General features: G+C 53.6%; 1 protein-coding gene across 2 annotated transcripts in view; it reads right to left on the reverse strand.

Moving 5' to 3' along the window:
• The window catches only part of GOLGB1 (golgin B1), a 43,038-nt gene that overhangs the window by 11,684 nt on the left and 12,377 nt on the right, over positions 1–18,977 (reverse strand). The window contains exons 8-15 of one of the 2 annotated variants that reach the window (XM_083460821.1): positions 17,206–17,602; positions 15,878–15,975; positions 15,407–15,497; positions 12,831–12,904; positions 10,914–10,995; positions 10,305–10,378; positions 5,091–9,889; positions 1,601–3,509 (exon numbers count right to left, since the gene is read on the reverse strand). In XM_083460821.1, coding sequence (XP_083316947.1) covers positions 1,601–3,509; positions 5,091–9,889; positions 10,305–10,378; positions 10,914–10,995; positions 12,831–12,904; positions 15,407–15,497; positions 15,878–15,975; positions 17,206–17,602 — 7,524 coding nt within the window. Of the gene's footprint in view, positions 1–1,600; positions 3,510–5,090; positions 9,890–10,304; positions 10,379–10,913; positions 10,999–12,830; positions 12,905–15,406; positions 15,498–15,877; positions 15,976–17,205; positions 17,603–18,977 lie in introns of both variants that reach the window. The other variant, XM_083460820.1, reaches the window with a different exon arrangement.

Consider the following 18,977-nt stretch of genomic DNA (forward strand, 5'->3'; position numbering starts at 1 on the left):
ATTCTGTAAACAGCCCCAAGACCTGCAGGTATAGGGCAGTATATAAATTCAATAAATAATAATAATTACAAACCCTAAGCAGCGCACACAAAAACTGCATTTACCAACAATCACTCAATAATATACTTCAGCTCTGTGGAAAGAAACCTGAGAGGCGGAGAAGGAATTCTGCCAAAACCCAGTGCCAGATACGTAAGAGGGAGAACCGGTTTAGGGTGCAGAGCCACTCCAGATCAGGGGCAAGGAGGTCTCTGCACAGACAGACAGCAACATGGGTTGGGGAAGTGTTTCTAAGGACTATGGTGGAAGAGGTGCTGAGCTTGCAGAAGGTGGCAGGCTGGAGAACAAACAGCCAAGACGAAACATTTTTTCCCTCCCATACAGGGTGTGTGTTCATGGATATGCTCTTACAGGCTCATTTAGACGCTGTCCAGGTATGCAATATTGGGGGGGAAAGGCTGACTAACTGGGAATCTGCTTTGAGCCTCTGTACTGAACCCCCAAAGGGAATTTTCCTCCCCCAGAGGCAAGTCTGTCTGCACCCTCTGCAAGGTGTGCATGTGTATTATTAGAGAATAGGCGAGACAACAGGGAGGCAGAATTAAATTCCCGTAGAACCAGAACTTCAGGATTAGATCAGAGGACATATTTATTTTGTGTGTGTGAATGTCACACTCATGCCTATTAACTTACTTCTTCTACAGCTCTAGATTGGATTCTTAAGAAATATGCAATTAACTGTTACTGTTCTAAGTTCTATTGTGCTGTTTTGCTTAGTGGGTGGTGCAAACCACAACAGTGGTACCTCAGGTTACATACGCTTCAGGTTACATATGCTTCAGGTTACAGACTCCGCTAACCCAGAAATAGTGCTTCAGGTTAAGAATTTTCCTTCAGGATGAGAACAGAAATCACGCGGCGGCAGCAGGAGGCCCCATTAGCTAAAGTGGTGCTTCAGGTTAAGAACAATTTCAGGTTAAGAACGGACCTCTGGAACAAATTAAGTACTTAACCTGAGATACCACTGTATTCGGAATAAGGCATTTTATAGGGTACGGTGGGGGGTGGCATTAGGGATGGGTTTACGGAACCAAGGGAGCAGGGGCACGAAAAACTTTAGGATCCACTACTCTAGACAGCGGGACGTGGGTGGCGCTGTGGGTTAAACCACAGAACCTAGGGCTTGCCAATCAGAAGGGTCAGCGGTTCGAATCCCCGCAACGGGGTGAGCTCCCGTTGCTCAGTCCCTGCTCCTGCCAACCTAGCAGTTCAAAAGCACATCTAAGTGCAAGTAGATAAATAGGTACCGCTGCAGTGGGAAGGTAAACTGCGTTTCTGTGCGCTGCTCTGGTTCGGCAGAAGCGGCTTAGTCATGCTGGCCACGACCCGAAAAACTGTCTGTGGACAAACGTCAGCTCCCTCGGCCTATAGAGCGAGATGAGCGCTGCAACCCCAGAGTCGGCCACGACTGGACCTAATGTTCAGGGGTCCCTTTACCTCTACTCTAGACAGCAGGATGTGCTGAGAATCCCCAGCTTCAAGGAAGACCCTTGAGAAAGGTGGGTTAATGAGCAGCATGTGGCAAAAACCAAGGACTCACCAGCCTGTCCCGGTCATCCTGCAGGGCAGACAAGGCCTTCTTGAGGCTGGGCACTTCGGCGAGGCTGACGGAACCCCCGGTCGCCGACTGCAGCTTGACCTCCTCCACTTTGCGGGCCTTCTCCAGCTCGCCCATCAATCGGTCTCGCTCGCCCTGCAGGCTAGCCATGGCCTTGGAGAAGGACTTGACCTGGCCAGAGGCCCCCTCCAGCTCGGAGGCCAGGCGAACCACCTCGGCGTCTTTGACCTTCAGCTGCTGGCCGAGCTTCTCCAGTCGTCCCAGGAGGCCCTTCTCTTCCACCGACTTCCGGAGGGCCGCCAGTTCAGAGGCCAAGGCGTCTCGCTGTTCCACAAGGCTCTTCTGCTCCTCCTGGAACCGAGCCTTCTCCTCCTGGAGGCTCTGAACCAGCAAGCGCTGCTCTTCCAAGTCCGCCGAATACTTCTTCTCCATGGCGCGGAGCTCTTCGTTGCACTCGTCCCAGCTGTCCTGGAGTGAGCTCATGGCCTTCCCGAAGGACTGGACTTGGGCCTTCAGGTCCTGGTTCTCCTCTGTCACAGCCAGGAGGCTCTGCTCCATCTCGAGGAGGTCTTTGGCCAGCTCGGCCACCCGCTCCTCCGCCGTCTCTGTCTCGTTCCGCATCAGCCCAGCGTCGTGGTGCAAGCTCTTCAGCTCCGCCTTCATCTGGGCTTCCGCCTCCTGCATCTTGCGGCTGGTGCTCTGCCGGAGCAGGGCCAGCTCCTCCTCCAGCTCCGCCGCCTGCCTCCGGGCGAGCGAGAGCTGCCCGTTCAGCTCCTCCGCTTCCTCCCCCTTGCCCAGCAGCTGCGCCTGCAGCTCCAGCAGGGGCCCGTCCTCGCGCAGGGCCGCCACCTCGCTCTGCGCCCGGGAGAGGGAGGCCGCAAGCAACTCTGCCTGCTCCCCCAGGCTGCGCTTCTCCAGCCGCAGGGCCTCCGCCGCGCGCTCAGATTCCCGCAGCTGTTCCTCCAGCGCCCGGGTGCGCTCCAGCTGGGTCTTCAGCAGCTGCTTCTGCTGGCTGTCCTTGATGGAGAGCAGCTGGTTCAGGTCCTGGCGGTAGCGCACCAGTTCGGCGTCCAGCTTGGCGTTCTCGGCGTGCAGGTCGTCCACGCGGCTGTGGAGGCTCCGCAGCTCCCCCTTCAGCCGGTTGTTCTCAGCCGCCGCCTCCTGGATCAGCTGGTCCTTCTCCAGGATGGCCGCCAGGTGCCGTTGCTCCAGCTGGCGGTAGTCGCCCAGGACCCGCTCCCGGTCGTCCTGCAGGGAAGACATGGACTTGGTGAAGGAGTCCAGCTGGGCCTTGTGGCGCTTGCTCTCCTCCTGGGTGCTCTGGAGCTTCCTGCCCAGCTGCTCGACCTTCTCCAGGGCTTTCACCTTCTCGGCCTCCGAGGCTGCCCTCTCCTCTTCCGCCTGGCTGATCCTGGCCTCCAGCTCCTTCAGCTCCTCCTGGTGCTGCCGCTGCAGCTCCGACACGGCGGAGGAAACGGCCTCTTCCTTGGCGGCCACCAAGCTGATGATCTTCTGGTCCGTGACGCTCATCTCCGCGTGGAGCCTGTCCGTCAGGTCCTTCGATGCCCGCAGGTCGGCCTCCAGCTGCTCCCGACTCAGCCGGCTCTCTCGCAGGTCGGCCTCTTGGCTTTTCGCCGTGGCCGCCAGCCTGTCCACTTCCTCCAGGCACTTCGTGAAGGAGTCCTGCAGGCCGGCCAGCTTCTCGCTCTGGCTCTGGAGCTGTGCTTCCTGTTTCTGGATCTGGTCCTGGGAGTCTCGGAGCAGCCGCTGGGCTTCCTCCAGCTGCATCACCAGCCCCCTTTTCTCCTCCTGGAGCGACTCGGCTTCCTCCAGGAGACGCTGATGCTCCTTCTGGGCTCTGGAGTCCTGCGCTGATTTGCTGCGTTCCAGGCTGCAAAAGCAGAGAAGGGCAGGATCAGACACAAAGCAGGAAAGTCCTCTGCCTGTCCTCACTCCCTAATCAATAAACACACAAGACGTAACTAGCTGTACGTTTGGAAAAATGATATATACTATTCATTGTACTGTAGATTTCAACAACAGCAGCTGCTACTATGCTATAAGATCCACTGTCCTGTGATATCATATATGGTATGTACAGCTGCTGACGGCTTTTATATTGTTTTTGCTGTAAAAATGTGTGAGATTACGATATTGTATTTATTTGCATTACCTAGAGTTTGTACTACTGATGAAGCCCAAGACGGCAAAACAAGACTAATATTCCGGAAATACTTGTCTTAGGCTCTGTCAAAGGATTCTGTGGAACTGCAACCACCTTTCGTGTGGACTGTTGGACTCCATGAACAGACAGGTGGAATAGACACTTTCACATATATGGACCTTATGCATAAACTGATTAGAGAATGAACTGATCCACTGGGTCTTCTATGTTTTTCGTTGACCTTTATGAGCTACTTCTGTTGAAATCTACAATTCAATACAATAAATAGTATATATCACTTTTTCAAACATACTGCCGGTTCCATCTTGCGTGTTTATTGAATATGTTTCACGTAACCAGAGGTTTGTTGTTGTTTTGTCCTCACTCCCCATCAAAAGCAGGCAGGATCCCACGGCTAACGGAAGATTCATAAAGTAATCTAGCCAACGAATCCCATGGGGCCAAGCTGGAAGGTGTGCAGAAGATGGAAGGGTCTAGAAACTGAGCCTTATGAGGAACGGTTGAGGGAGTTGGGGGTGTTTAGGCTGGAGAAGAGAAGACAGGGAGGGGCTGTCAATGGAAGCTTGAGGAAGCTTGTTTCCTGCTGCCCCGGAAGGCAGAACCTGAACCCATGGATTCAGGTGACAAGGAAGGAGATTCCAGCTAAACATCCCCCCCCCTCAAAAAGCGGTGGGCTCTCCTTCCCTGAAGGTTTTCAAAAAGAGGCTGGATGGTCGGCTGTCAGGGATTCTTGATATTCCTGCGTTGCAGGGAATTAGATTACCCTTGTGGGTCCTTTCCAATTCTACAGCTATTGTTCTATGAACTCCGGATGAAACTACAGCAGGGGTCAGCAACCTTTTTCAGCAGGGGGCCGGTCCACTGTCCCTCAGACCTTGTGTGGGGCCGGACTATATTTTGGGAGGAAATGAACGCATTCCTATGCCCCAGAAATACCCCAGAGATGCATTTTAAATAAAAGGACACATTCCGCTCATGTAAAAACACGCTGATTCCCGGACCGCCCGCGGGCCGGATTGAGAAGGCGATTAGGCCGCACCCGGCCCCTGGGCCTTAGGTTGCCTACCCCTGACCTAGAATAAAGCCAACATGGGGGGAATGAATGTAACAGCTGTGGTTGGACTACAACTCCCATCATCTCTGACCAGTGGTGCTGCTAGCTATGGACGATGGGAGCTGTGGTCCAAGAACAGCTCTAATGACTGGACCACAACCCTTCCCTGTACACTCAGGGTCTTTTGGGGAGGGGGCAGCCACCCCCTTCCTCCCAGCGCCACCCTTCTTTACCTGGCAATGCGGCTCTGCAGGTCCTCCACCTGGGCTGCCATCTGCTTCACCTGCTCTTCCAAGGTGGCGCAGGCCTGCTCCCGGGCGCGCACCTCCTGCTCCTTCTTCTCGATGGCCTCGCTGAACTTCTTCTCCCACTGCCTGGACTCGTCAATCACGCGGTCCCTGTCGTCCTGCAGGGAGGACATGCTGCGGGTGAAGGCAGCCAGCTGGGCCAAGGTGTGGTTCAGGTTGCCTTGCAGCTGCTTGGCCTCCTGGTCCTTCTGGCGCAGGGATTCCCGCAGGTCCCGCGTCGCCGCTTCCGAGCGGGCCTGCTCCCTCTGCAGGGCCTGCAGCTTCTCCTCCATGTTCCTCGCCTCCTTTGAGTGCTTGTCCTTCTCCCGCTCCAGCCGCCTCTCGAGGGCCTTCTCCTTCGCCCTCAGCTGCGCTTGGACCTCTGCTTTGCTCGCTTGGAGCTCCTCTCTGGCCTTCAGGCTCTCGGCCAAGACTCTGGCCGCCTCGCTCTGAGTATCATCCAGCGAGACTCTGCAGGTGGCCAGCTCTGCTTGGGCCTTCTGGGTGTCCTCTTCGGCCTTGGCCAAGCTCTTCCTGGCGGCTTCCAGCTCCTTCTGGAACTCACTCTGGATGAACTCCAGGGCCTTGATGGTCTTCTCCAAGCTGCTGGTTTTCTCCTGGCTTTTAATGCAGCCTTTCTGCAGCTCCTTCACCTCCTGCTGCTTCGCCCTCAGCAGCTCCTGGAGCTCCTTCACCTGTGCCCGGCCGTTGTCGCCCTTCCAGGCACCTTTCAGCTTCTCCACGTGCTCTTTCTTCCTCTCTGCATCCGCCTTCTCCTGCAGGAGATGCCGTTTCTCATCCTCCAAGCAGTCCAGGGCCCCTCGAAGGCTCTCCACCTCGCTCAGGAGCTGCTGGTTGTTGCTCTGCAAGTCCGCCACGTCCTGCTGGTAGTTCCCGATGCTCCCGTTCAGCTCCGCCAGCTGGTTCATGAGCCTCTCCTCCAGATCGTCCTTCTCGGCCTCCTTCAGCCTCAGGGCTCTGGCAAGCTGCTCCTCCGTTTGCTGGCCGGCTCGCTCCATCTCAAGGACCTTCTCCTGCAGAGCTTCCACTTCCCGGCCTTTGGCAGCCAACAGTCCCTCCAGCACTTTCTTCTCCTCGTTCAGGGTCTCCACATCCCTCCGGACCCTGCTCAGCTCCTCCTCCGCCACCTGCCTCTTCTCCTCCAGGTCTGCAACTTGTTCAGTGAATTGCTGCAGGGACCCGTTTGTTTCGTCACGAGGAGGGCTGGCTTTGCAGATTTCGTCTTCCTGTGTGGGAGTGGCGTCTGGAGGCTGCCAACGTGATCCTGAATCCACCTGAGCCTCTAGGGGCTCCACCAAAGAGCTGGAAGTGACTTCCTCACTTTTCGCTGCCACCACCACCTCCTCCTCTTTCACATGTGCTTTGCTTTGCAGCGCCTGCCTCAAGTCATGGATCTGCTGGTTCAGGGCGTCCTTCTCAGCCTTGAGAACCTCCAGCTGGCTGGAAAGGGATTTGCAGTCTTGCCTGGAGCTCTCCAGCTCTTCTCGGAGGTCACCGCCTGCCCCTTCTGGGCAACCGTCCGCAGGATGGATCTCCGCCCTCAACCGCTCATTCTCCTCCTCCAGCTCCAGGATCTTCTGCTGCTTGGACTTGGCAAACTTCCGCATCTTCTCCCGCATCCCCTCCATCTCCTGCTCGGCCCCCTGCAGGCGGGCATCCGCCTCCCTCTTCTCCGCCTCCACTCCCTTCAGCTTGAGGAAGAGCTCCTGCTTCTCCTGCCGGACGCCCTCCACCACCCGCTGCATCCTCTCCGCCTCGTCACTGACGTTCTCGTACGACTGCAGGAGGGTCTCGTATTCCGCCTGCAGCTCTGCGTGCTTCCGCTGCCACTCGGAGAGCTCCTGGGCTTGGGAGCGCCGCAAGGCGTCTGCCTCCTCCTCCAGCCGGGCCTTCTCCTGGGTCAGGCCCTCCAGGGCCAGCTTCAGGCTCTCGCAGGAACTGGAGACATTCTGGTTCTCCACCAGGGCTCTGTCCACTTCCGTAATGAGCTTCTCCCGCTCCTCTCCGAGGGCCGCCAGCCTCTCCCCAAGGGCGACCTTCTCCTTCCCCAGCTCGGAAGCTCGGTTCTCTGCCTCTGAGAGGAGGCGGGACATCCTCTCCAGAGCAGCCTTGGTGCCGGCCAGCTCCTCCTTCAGGGCCTTGCTCTCCTTCAGCACCTCCTTCCTGGAGATGAGTGCAGCCTGCAGTTTCCTTTGCAGCTGGCTCTTGGACTGCTCCTCGGCGGCCGCCGCTTCCGACTTCTGCTGGGCTTCAGCCTCCAGGCGCTGGGACCGCTCCTTACTCTGGGCCTCCTCCAGCTGTCCTTGCAGGGCCTTGAAGGCCTCCTCTCTCTCCTGCAGCACCGCCTGCAGGCCACGCAAAGACTCGCTTTTGTCCACTAGCTGAGCATTGAGGTGTTCAATTTCTTCCTTGCTGGCCAGCTGCTTCTGCTCTTCTAAAGCTGCTTGGTGAAACCTCAGACCCTCTTGCCTGGCAGCCTCAGCCTGGCTCTCCTCCAGCTCTCGCCCAAGGCTTGCTGCACGGGTTTCGGCCTGGCGGCAGGCTTCCTTCACTGTTTCCAGCTCAGCTACCAACTGCCCGACTTGCTCCTGGAGCTGCAGAGCTGCCTCAGACTTGCTCCTGAGCTCCCCTTCCAGGTGCCTGACCTGGGCTTCCAGCTCCCCTTTCTCAGCCTTGAGCTTCTCAAGGTCTGCCTTGAGTGCTTCCACAGCTGCAAAATCTTCGGCCGCCATGGAGCTTCCAGGGGCTGGATCTTCAGGAGGGAGAGAGGCCTTCTCCAGGGCCTGGCTCAGATCCTGGAGCTGACCTTGCAGCTTCTCCTTCTCTCGGCTCTGCTGCTCAAACTGCTCCTGCAGGAGACCGTAGTCTTCCTTCTGCTGCTTGAGCTGCTCGCGGTGATGGCGGTTCTTCTCCTGGGCCTTCTTGATGGTGTCTTTGCGGGAGGCCAGGGCTTCCTGGAGCTTCTTCTGCAGCTGCTCCCTCTCCTGCTCCAGAGTGCAGATCCTCTCCTCCAGAGCACCCCTGGGCTCTCCTTCCAGGCTGGGTTCAGCAGTGCTGTCTGACGGAGGAAGAGCAGGAGGAATGGCGGAGACCTCCACGCTTTCTCTGGCTGGTGCCTGTTTCTCGGGGGCTGAGCTGCAGCCCTCAAGTTCAGCTCGCAAGGCACCGATGAGGAGGTCCTTCTCCTGCACACTCTGCTGAAGCTCCCTGACCACAGCCTGCAGCGCAAGCACAGCGGACTCCTTTTCCCCCAAGATGTGCTGCAGCTCGGCCTCCTTTTCCAGAACCAGCTGGCCCAGAGAAGCAGCCCTGCCTCGCCTTGCAGGGCGCCCGTTGCCTTCTGCGCTTACGCTGCTCTCAGGGGGTTCCTCTTCCTCTCCATCCTTATGGGCCTCTGGGACTCTGGCCCCAGGCCCTGCAGGCTCCCCGCTCCCTGCTTCCAGTGCCTTCTCCAGTTTGTGGACCTTGCTCAGGAGCTCCTTCCTGCTGACAAGAGCTGCCTGCAGCTTCTTCCGGACGAGCTCGTTTTCCTTCCGCAACGCTTCCGCCTCCTCGCTGGTGGGCGAAGATCTCTCCTCCAGCTGCTCGGGCACCTTCTTTTTCTCCTCCTCCTCCGTCCCCACGCCCTGCTCTCTCGTCTCCTTCCTTTCTGCCACCAGACTCAGCTGTTCCGTCAGGCTCGCCAACTCCTTCCCCATCAGGAACTTCTCCTCGTTCAGCTGCACCATCCGGCTCGACATGCCCATGCTGACTTCCGCCATCCGCTGCTCCCGCTCCGCCACGTCCAGCCGCAGCCTCTCCACCTCGGCAGTGTTCTCCAAGAGGAGCCCCTGCAGCCGGGCGGCCTCTGACTCCTTTGACGCAAGGCTCTGGGAGAGCTCCTCGGCCTGGGCAGAGGCCTCCTGCAGCCGTCCTGACAGCGCCTGCCTTTCCCGCTCCCCCTCCTCAAGAGAGCCTCTCAGGCTCCTCCCCTGCAGGTCCTGCTCCACCAGGCGGCGCTGCGTCTCGTCCAGGTCCTTCTGCAGAGCGGCAATCTTCACCTCCTTGGACTTGGCCTCGTTCTGCAAGCTCTGGAGCTGCTCCTGCAGCAGGGCCAGCTGGGACGCCCCGCTCTCGTGGTTGGAGAGCCGCCGCTTCTCCGAGTCGGCCAGGTCCCCTTCCAGCCGCCTCACCTGCTCCTCCAGCTCCTTCTGCTGGGACAGGAGCTGATCCCTCTCGGCACGGAGAGTGTCCACGGCCCCAGAGGAACCCTCTGCCAGCTGCTGCAGCAGCCTGATTTCTGTGTCCCTCTCTTCCAAGACCCCCTTATGGAGCTCCTCTGCTTCCCGCAGCCTGGCAATTTCGAGATGCAACCTTTCCAGTTCTTGCGTTGCCAGAGAAGGCTCCTGAGCTGCTTCTCTGTCCTCCGTGGAGAGGTCGTCTTTCCCCAAGAGTGCCTCCGGAAGGGGAGAGGACTCCTCCTGAATTTCTACAGTGACCAGCGAGCTGCTGCTCGAATCGCTCTGGATGAGGACCACCCCGTCTTCTTCTCCGCCGCTGGCTTGTGACTCCCCTGGCGGCGGAGGCTCAACTCCGGCAGGGTCCTGAAGCTGCCTCTTCAAGAACGCAATCTCTTCCTGCGCCTCTTGCATCTCCAGCATCAAGACGGACAGATCTTTGTGTTTCTTCGCAGAAAGGTAATCCAGGACACCAGGGGGCGTGTTGTCCGTGGCCTCTGGGCTGGGCTGAAATGAGGAAAAGGGGGAGTTTAGTTCTCCAGCAAAGCAAAGTTTGAGGAATGAGCACAGCAGAGGGAATCAGAGCTCCCATCTCTGCCACCTCCCCCCATGACTGTAGCACGGGGATGACAGGGGGCCTATTTTATTTTTATATTATTATTATTATTATTATTATCATTATTATTATTTTGAGCATTTGTAGCCTGCTCATTGGCTGAAATGCTTCCACGGTGGCTTACATACAATCAAGACAAGACAGTCCCTTCCTGCAGGTTTGCTAACCGAACACAACACACAAGGTGAAAGGGACAGGGAGGAAAGAGGAAAAGTATTGCAGGGCTTTTGTTAAGAAAAACAACAGAGATAATTCAAGAAAGCAAATCCAGGAGATGGAAGTGGGGCAAAGGGGGGGGGGTCCTACCTGAGCTAAGGCAACAGGATCATCTGGTGAGCAGAGGCCTTCAACGCTGTTGCTTCCCAGACCGTCAGGCACACCTAGCCAAAGAACACAGGAGAGAGTCAGCTGCAGAAAAAGCCAGCACTTTTAACTATTTGAAAGTTTTAAATTATTGATATTAATTTTTCAAAGTGACAGTTTTGACCTACAAAGCTTTAAACGGCTCAGGACCACAATACGTCAAGGATCCCCTCTCTCCATATGAACTGACTCAGTCCCTGCCATCATCCTCTGATGCCCTTCTGCGTGTGCTCCATCCGTGAGAGGTCCCGAGCAGTGGCGTAGTGTGGGTTGCCAGCACCCGGGGCAAGGCAAGTAATTTGCGCCCCCTAACCCATGGATTTTAGTAGGGGCAGAGAGCTGCGAGTGCAAGCGTCACGTCCCCCCCAGATGTTGCGCCTGGTGCGGCCGGCCCCCCCTGCACCCCCCACGCTACACCACTGGTCCCGAGGCCTTTTCTGTGGTGGCTCCCCACTTGTGGAAAGGCGAAAGCAGGCCACCTGAGGCCCCTCCACCTGTCCCCTAAGTGCCTCCCCCCTCAATGCCTGCACCGCACAGCTTGGAGATGCTTACTGCCAGGCCCAGGGGAAGGGTCATCAATTCCAGACGTCAGCCCTGAAGATTGCATTTCAACACCTGTTTCAGCACAGCTGATCTTCTGGGAGAAAAGAGAAGAGAAAAAGGGAAGCATTTTATTATTATTTATTTTATAAAATTTGTATACTGCTTGATTGTAAAAAAACAACTACCAACCACCTCAAAGCAGCTTATACAAAAAGAATGAAACAATAAATTAAGATCAATAAATTTAAACTTTCAAAGTAACCATGGACAAAAAGCAGATTAAAATTCATATCTACTTTCTAAAGATCTGAACAGGCTTGTCTAAACAACAATGCTTTTAGCAGTCACCAAAAAGAGTTTGGTGACGGCGCTACCGGCTATCAATCGGCAGGGAGTTCCAACGTGTAGGGGCTGCCTTACTAAAATATCGAGTTTTTTGTCGCACTTGTAACAGTGCCAGCTCTGCCGATTGAAGTGGATTACTAGGCATGAGTGGGGTAAGCTGATCTCATAGGTAAACTGGTCTCGAGTTTTACCAACCACCAGACTGGCTGCAGCACTAGAAACTGTCTCCTTTGCAGAAAACCCACATCAAGGGGACAAGCTGACTGTATATGAAGAATTCTCATAACCCCAGCTTGGTGTTCTCTTTTTAACACAGCTTTGTTTTTCCTAGTGGATTGGTTCTCCTCCTGCAGCAACCATTTGCCACACCCTCAAAGCTCCTTGCAAGAAGCTTTTGTACTGCCCTTCCTGACTGTTGTGACTCATCACTGACCAAATCTCATGGCTCCCCTGCCTGCAGATAGGAAGATATTTTGCTCTGCTGAGCCTGAAGCCTTTAAAGGAAGGGAAAGATGAATGGAATTAAATCCCAAGGGCAGAGCGCTACTGATTTACCCTCCAGGCTGGGGGGAAATCTCAGCAGACCCCTCCACAAGGCAAGTAACCCTCATGAACTGGGCTTCCTCTGACAGCAGTGGCAGGTTTGTGATGCCAGAATTCAGGGTTCAGGAGAGCCAACTGCAGCACAGCAAGCCGCACTTGGCGTAACTTTCAGACATCTTTGCGACTCTCTCAGTCATTTCTACAGAACTCCTTTTGAGGCTACTGTCTGTTTGGAAACCACTTTGAGTTTTTTCCAACAATCAAGCGGAATATAAACTTTATGAAACAATATATGGTTCGCTTTAATCTACTGGTCTGATACTTGCTCCTAAAAAGACCCCCAAGATGTCATTTTGATTAGCGTTCCTTCAGATGCCAATGATACATGTACCATATTTTTCCATCTATAAGACGCCCCCATGTATAAGACGCCCTCTATTTTTGGGGACTCAGATTTAAGAAAATGGGGGGAGATGGCCCAGAGTATAAGACGCCCCCAAATTTTAGGGTGTATGTGTGTGTATATACACATACACAAACACACACATACATGAATGATGTCTGAGCTAGAAGAAAAATGCAAATACAGCAGGAGTTTCTCATTCAGGACAGGTGAAAAGGAGAGCTGTTCTTTGCCAGTGGAAATTAAGAGGCAGCTGTGCATTTTGACTCTCCCAAAGAACCGTCTGGCTGCAGAGGGGCCAGGGAACTGCAGCGGCTTGCCAAGAGAAAAAGCTGAGAGCATGAAAGATACTCTGCACATGCAAAATGTAGGGGAAACACAAGGGGAGAAGGGTCACCTCTGAGGAAGCAACGGCAGTGCTCTGAAAGCCCAGTTAAGAGGGTGGGCAAAACTCCAGGTGAAATTCCTAAGAGTTCTCTCTCTGTGTGTCCCATGTTAAGCCTCCTAATAATAACCCAGCAAAGAGGATTGCTGGGTGCAGCCAAGAGGGCAGCTTAGCAGGATCCGTTCTCAGGCAAAGTGCTTAGCCTACTGGAAGGGCTTCTTCGTCCATTCTACTTTTGCTCGGAGGTTACCTGGTTTGACTCTGCCGAAACCACAGGGAATTCGAGCCTCTTTTCCAGCATGGCAACTTTGGAGCGGAGGGTCTCTGAAAAGGCAGAGGAGGGAGGAGAGGTGTTAATCAGAAGAAGACGACGAGGAGGAAGCGGGATCTGGAAGGAGGCCGGAGTTTGGGGTCAGAGCTGTAAATGGAGTGGTGTCAGGCCAGGCCAGGCCATGAGCTCATATCCTCTCTAGAGAAAGGAGGGTTACAAGATGTCCTGGAAGAGGTGATGACACAGGGACACGCTTCTCAAGAGCGATGCTTTCTCAAGGGAAAGTAAAAGCTCAACAGGATTGAGGCTCTCTGCAAAGGATGAGGACGGGAAAGCTGGGAGGGGAGCATTTCAGGGAAATGGGGCAATTTTCCCTACAGGGGACTCGGGGTTGTTAGCATAATTGCCTTCATGAATTTGTCTGCATTGCATTTAAAGCCATCCAGGTTGAGGCCATCCCCTTTCATCTCTGGAACAAGTTCCATAGTTTAACTATGACAAAGGGCTTCCTTTTATCTGCCCCAAATCTTCAGCTTCCTAAAGGTAAAGGGTAAAGGGACCCCTGACCATTAGGTCCAGTCGTGGCCGACTCTGGGGTTGTGGCGCTAATCTCGCTTTATTGGCCAAGGGAGCCGGCGTACAGCTTCCGGGTCATGTGGCCAGCATGACTAAGCCGCTTCTGGCGAACCAGAGCAGCGCACGGAAACGCCGTTCACCTTCCCGCCAGAGCGGTACCTATTTATCTACTTGCACTTTGACGTGCTTTCGAACTGCTAGGTTGGAAGGAGCAGGAACCGAGCAATGGGAGCTCACCGCGTCGCGGGGATTCGAACCGCCGACCTTCTGATCGGCAAGTCCTAGGCTCTGTGATTTAACCCACAGCGCTACCCGCGTCCCAATTCAGCTTCCTAGGATGTCCCTGAGTCCTAGCACTCTCCATGCCACACATCACTCCATAAACTTCTATGAAATGATCTGCTCTTTGGCCCCGAAGATAAAAAAGTCTCAAATTGGGGGGGGGGTGATCTGCCTGATGCTGAGCCTGCCATCTTGGGTTCTCAACTAGCAGAATCCACTTGCTTTGAAGAGGCGGATCACAGGAGAACAGGGGGCCTCTCCCTTGCAAGGTTGTTAAGGGTGTCTATTCATCTGTTGCCTTAAAAAACACACACCTGCATGTGAAATCTTAAAAACCCATCCAGCTTAACAATAGAACAGTACCACCCCCTCCAAGCGCAAACACCCACTTGCGCTGCAACAAACATGATTATCGTAATCTCTCAGGAGTCTGGCTGTGTCAAGATCTCTGCCAAGAACACTCTGAATTATCCGGCTGTGTACAAACGCTGTTCAAGATCAGCACACACAAGTGGTGTGTGTGTGCATAGAGACCTTGGAAGGCCCTGGTCCAAGAGGCGAAGTCCAAGTTGGAGCACAGAACTCAAGAACTGGGTCGGCTTTTGGTTGGCCAGGCGCAAGCCAGCAGGCAGGAATTTTAACTGGGTTCAGTGAGTGTTCCACTGAATACACTGTTGGGGGTTAGTTTCTTTTTAAGGGTGCCATCTACCCACAACCCTGGGCCCTTGCAAAGGAGAGGGGCTGGAAAGCTGAACAAAAACTCATAGTCTTATCATACGAGGCCCATCTCTATTTCCCCCCTTCCCAAGAGAGGGTTAAATGAGAACGGGGCCTTTTTCTGTGGCGGCTCCCCAGTTGTGAAATGCTCTCCCTGGCACCATCACTGCATGTCTTTAGGTGCCAGGCAAAAACATTCCTCTTTGCCCAGACCTTAAATAACCTCTTGCCTATTAAAGGTGGAGGAAGCTGTTACCACACTCCTTGGCAGCAAATTCCACTGTCGAACAGCTCTTACTGTCAGGAAGTTCTTCCTAATGTTTAGGTGGAATCTTCTTTCTTGTAGTTTGGATCCATTGCTCCGTGTCCGCTTCTCTGGAGCAGCAGAAAACAACCTTTCTCCCTCCTCCATGTGACATCCTTTTCTATATTTGAACATGGCTATCATATCACCCCTTAACCTCCTCTTCTCCAGGCTAAACATGCCCAGCTCCCTTAGCCATTCCTCATAAGGCATCGTTTCCAGGCCTTTGACCATTTTGGTTGCCCTCGAGGCTTGACAACCATATGTCAGGAGTGCTCTGATGGTGTTTCCTGCTTGGCAGGGGGTTGGACTCGATGGCCCTTGTGGTCTCTTCCAACTCTATGATTCTATGATTCTACGATGATTTTATTATGATGCTGTGTATTGTTATACTCTGTACGTTATTACTATTATGCTGTGTAAGGTATGTTCTTAACGTTGTACACCGCACTGGGGTCTTTGGATTAAGGGTGGTATATTTATCAGTATCATCACCCTCCAGCCCATTGAACCCATAGCTCTTCTCCCTTTCCCTGGAACCATTAGCAGTTGCTCTTCATCTTAATCTATTTATATGGGATTCCTGGGGGGAAGCCACACAGCCCTGGCTGGAGAAAGCAGATCACAAACAGGTTTCAGAAGGTGGAAAGTGGCGAAAGAAGAAGGAGAAAGGTACCATTTTCGGCTTGCAGAGCTTCCAGAGTCTTGCGCTGCTCATCTTGCCAGGCATTTCTTGCAAAAGCTGCTGCGTCCTCTCCAGTGGCCAGCTGCAGAGCAGAAGGACACAGAGAACACAAATTAACTTTTGCAGATTGATGTGGGAAATAGATGGAATGGAGTGATGAAGGGACACATGCACAGCTGGCGGGGGCCAGAAACAGGCTGGTCTGCCCCTCCCTGGTTCGCTGGGGCCTTCGGGGAAGCAGTTGGAGGAGGAGGAGTTTGGATTTGATATCCCGCCTTTCACTCCCTTTAAGGAGTCTCAAAGCGGCTAACATTCTCCTTTCCCTTCCTCCCCCACAACAAACACTCTGTGGGGTGAGTGGGGCTGAGAGACTTCAGAGAAGTGTGACTGGCCCAAGGTCACCCAGCAGCTGCATGTGGAGGAGCGGAGACGCGAACCCGGTTCCCCCAGATTACAAGTTACCTCGCTCGGCGTAGAGAGCTGCTTTCCTTCCTGAGCTGTAAGTGCTTTGGGTTCGGCCTGTGAATGGTCAGACTCCTTGGACCTTTCTGGGAGCTCCCCTGGGGAAACAAACGCAGAAGGTTAGTTTCCCAGCCACATCTAGAGCCAGCGCCACCTCTTCTGCCCCAGCGCTAACAAAGGGCTGCGTCATCCTGCACCTTACACTTGAAGAATTTGCTTTTCTGTCAGAGTGGGTGTCACCAGGACTCAGCTTTCACTCTGTAAAAGAAGGACAAGCTTCCATTCTGAGAGCTGCCCTCGGGCCCACTTTCAAAAACCTGGAAACAAAGGCTGCCAACCTGGCCCACCTCACAGGGTTGTTGTGAGGATAAAATGGAGGGGGGGAAGGTGAACCACGTGTTAGGATTCTTGCTCCGTGTTTGCAGTCATGAGATTGTTGTCTATCACATGACGGTGTATGTTTTCATTCCACATAGTGGGAAGTGACGGAGACAGGATGTTTATGTTACTGTGTTCCGTGAAGTGGGACTATTGTCCTTTTTTCTTTCTCTCTTTGCTGTCTGATGAGAAAGAGGAAGGAGCTAAGGCAGAATGCTCCGAGTGTATTATATGTAAATAAACGTGGATTAGCCAAAATGCTGTGCTACTGAGTTCTGTTACGCAAACTGCAAATACTCTGCAGGATTGTAAGTGTACTGATGCCTCTTGGTATCAGTCGCTGTGATGTTCGGGCTGAAGAAAGCTTTTGAAGCTCCCGAATGATCGACCAGGAGGGAGAGAACATGCCAGTTGGGCATGTGTCTCTGCCAGGGTCCTACACGAGAGTAGGACGGTCCTAGCACCACGTACACCACCTTGAGCGCCTTAGAGGAAAAGGTGGTTTATAAATGTAATTTTTTTTAAAAAAAAAGAACAACAAATAAAGTCAAATCTCATGTTACGTCCGCTTCATTTTACATTCTTTCAGGTTACGTCCTGCGGCGACCCAGAAGTACCGGAAAGGGTTACTTCCAGGTTTCGCTGCTTGCGCAGACGCACAAAATGACATCACGTGCATGCGCAGAAGCGGTGAATCACAACCCAAGCATGCGCAGACGCGCCACTGTGGGTTGTGTTCCTTTCATGTTGCAAATGGGTCTCCGGAACGGATCCCGTTCGCAATCAGAGGTACGACTGTATCTAGGACCGATCATTCCAACACAGTGAACAGATGCAAACCTTGAAAAACTGCTCCCGCCTCCCAAGATCCCAGAATTTGTCCTTTCAAGAATTCAGGCCTATTTCCATTAACCCCCGAGATCTCTGCAGACAAAGGCCCGCTTCCTGACCTTGCTGTGCCAAAGAGCCATCCTCAGAGGAGTGCTCCGGCGGCCGCTCTGCGTTCTGCCGCAGGTGGGCGTTCTCCGACTGCAGAGCCTCATAGCTGGAGCGCATATCCTGCTCTGCTCTTTGGAGCGCAGCAATCTCTTGGCTCTTCTCTGCCATTTCCCGCGCGTGTCTCTCCTCCGCATCTCGGCTCTGGCGCTCGCAGTCTGCTCTCGTTTGGGCGAGCTCCTGAGAGAGCCGCTGCACCTCCTCCTGTGAGCGGTGGGAGGCCAGCTTCTGCTCTGCCAGTTCCAGTTCCAGCCTCTCCACCAGGCTCTGGGACTCCTGCCTCTCAGAAGCAGAGGCGTTGTGCAGGGAATCCAGCTCCTCCTCCACCTTCTGGAGTCTCTCCGAGAGGACCTTGGGAAGAAAAGAGGAGAACACATGCCTTTCAGGGGTGCATAGCGATTTTTGTGCATGCACAGAACCCTGGGAAGACCTTTTCCATGTGCCTCCCCCTCGAGAGGTCTGGAGGGTGGCAACACAAGAACAGGGCCTTTTCTGCAATGGCTCCCATTTGTGGAATGCTCTCCCCTAGGATGTTCACCTGCTGCCTTCATTATGCACCTTTAGGCTCCAGGCAAAGAAGTTCCTCTTTAATCAGACCTTTGGCTGTTTGACATCCTATATCCTTTCCAATGTGTTTGTGGAAGAGGAGTTATTGGTTTGTGGATTTGTTGTTGTGCATTTTGTGTTTCATCTTGTATTTTTATGCTATGAACTGCCCTGAGACCTACGGACGGAGGGTGGCATACAAATTTAATAATAATACAGTGGTACCTTGGTTCTCGAACTTTATCCGTTTCAGAAGACCGTTCGACTTCCGAAACGTTCGAAAACCGAGGCACAAAGGGCAGCCGGCAAATTAAACTGAGAAAATTGAAAAACACTCAGCAGAAGCCGTTCAAAAACGGAAGCATTAACTACTATGATTTCGGCATTTGGGTTCGAAACATTCATCAATGGAGACGTAGGAGAACCGAGGTACCACTGTAGTAAGATGCAATTGTATTGCACTGCAGAACTGAGTGTCAAAGAGACATTGTCAACAGTCTATAGAGAATTCTCCCCCTAGAGTCTTGGAGGGGGAAAGTCTCCTGCTTTACGCTGATGTATGTGACTTCCCTGAAATGCGGATCTGCTAGGACTACCGTATTTTTCCATGTATAAGACGATGTTTCCTTAGAAATAACAGGCAAAAATTGTGGGTCATCTTATACACGGATAGCAGAGGGAGGACGTGCGATTGGTGGCAGCAGCCAGGAGGAGATTGGCAGCACCGATTGGGCGTGTGACTGGTTGCTGTGGCAAGGCCTGCTCACGATTGGCTGTGGCTGCGGCAATTGTGCAGTCTATTTACGGTAGTGGCGAGGTGTGTGTGCAATCAGCTGTGGTTGTGTCTAATGTGTATGCGGGCTGCTCAGTCCCCACCTCCCAAAAAATACACAGGAAAATATGGTATTTGCTCAGTGGGCAATTGGCTAGAACATGGGTAGACAAAATAAGACCCGGGGGCCAGATCCAGCCCAACTGCCTTCTAAATCCGGCCCGCAGATGGTCGGGGAATCAGGGCGTTTTTACATGAGTAGAACGTGCCCTTTTATTTAAAATGCATCTCTGGGTTATTTGTGGGGGCTGCCTGGTGTTTTTACATAAATAGAATGTGTGCTTTTATTTAAAATGCATCTCTGGGTTATTTTATTATCTTGGCCCAGTATACCTGAAGGAGTGTCTC

The sequence above is a fragment of the Podarcis liolepis genome (assembly GCF_965112155.1).
Source record: "Podarcis liolepis genome assembly, chromosome: 10".
Taxonomy (NCBI): Eukaryota; Metazoa; Chordata; class Lepidosauria; order Squamata; family Lacertidae; genus Podarcis; species Podarcis liolepis.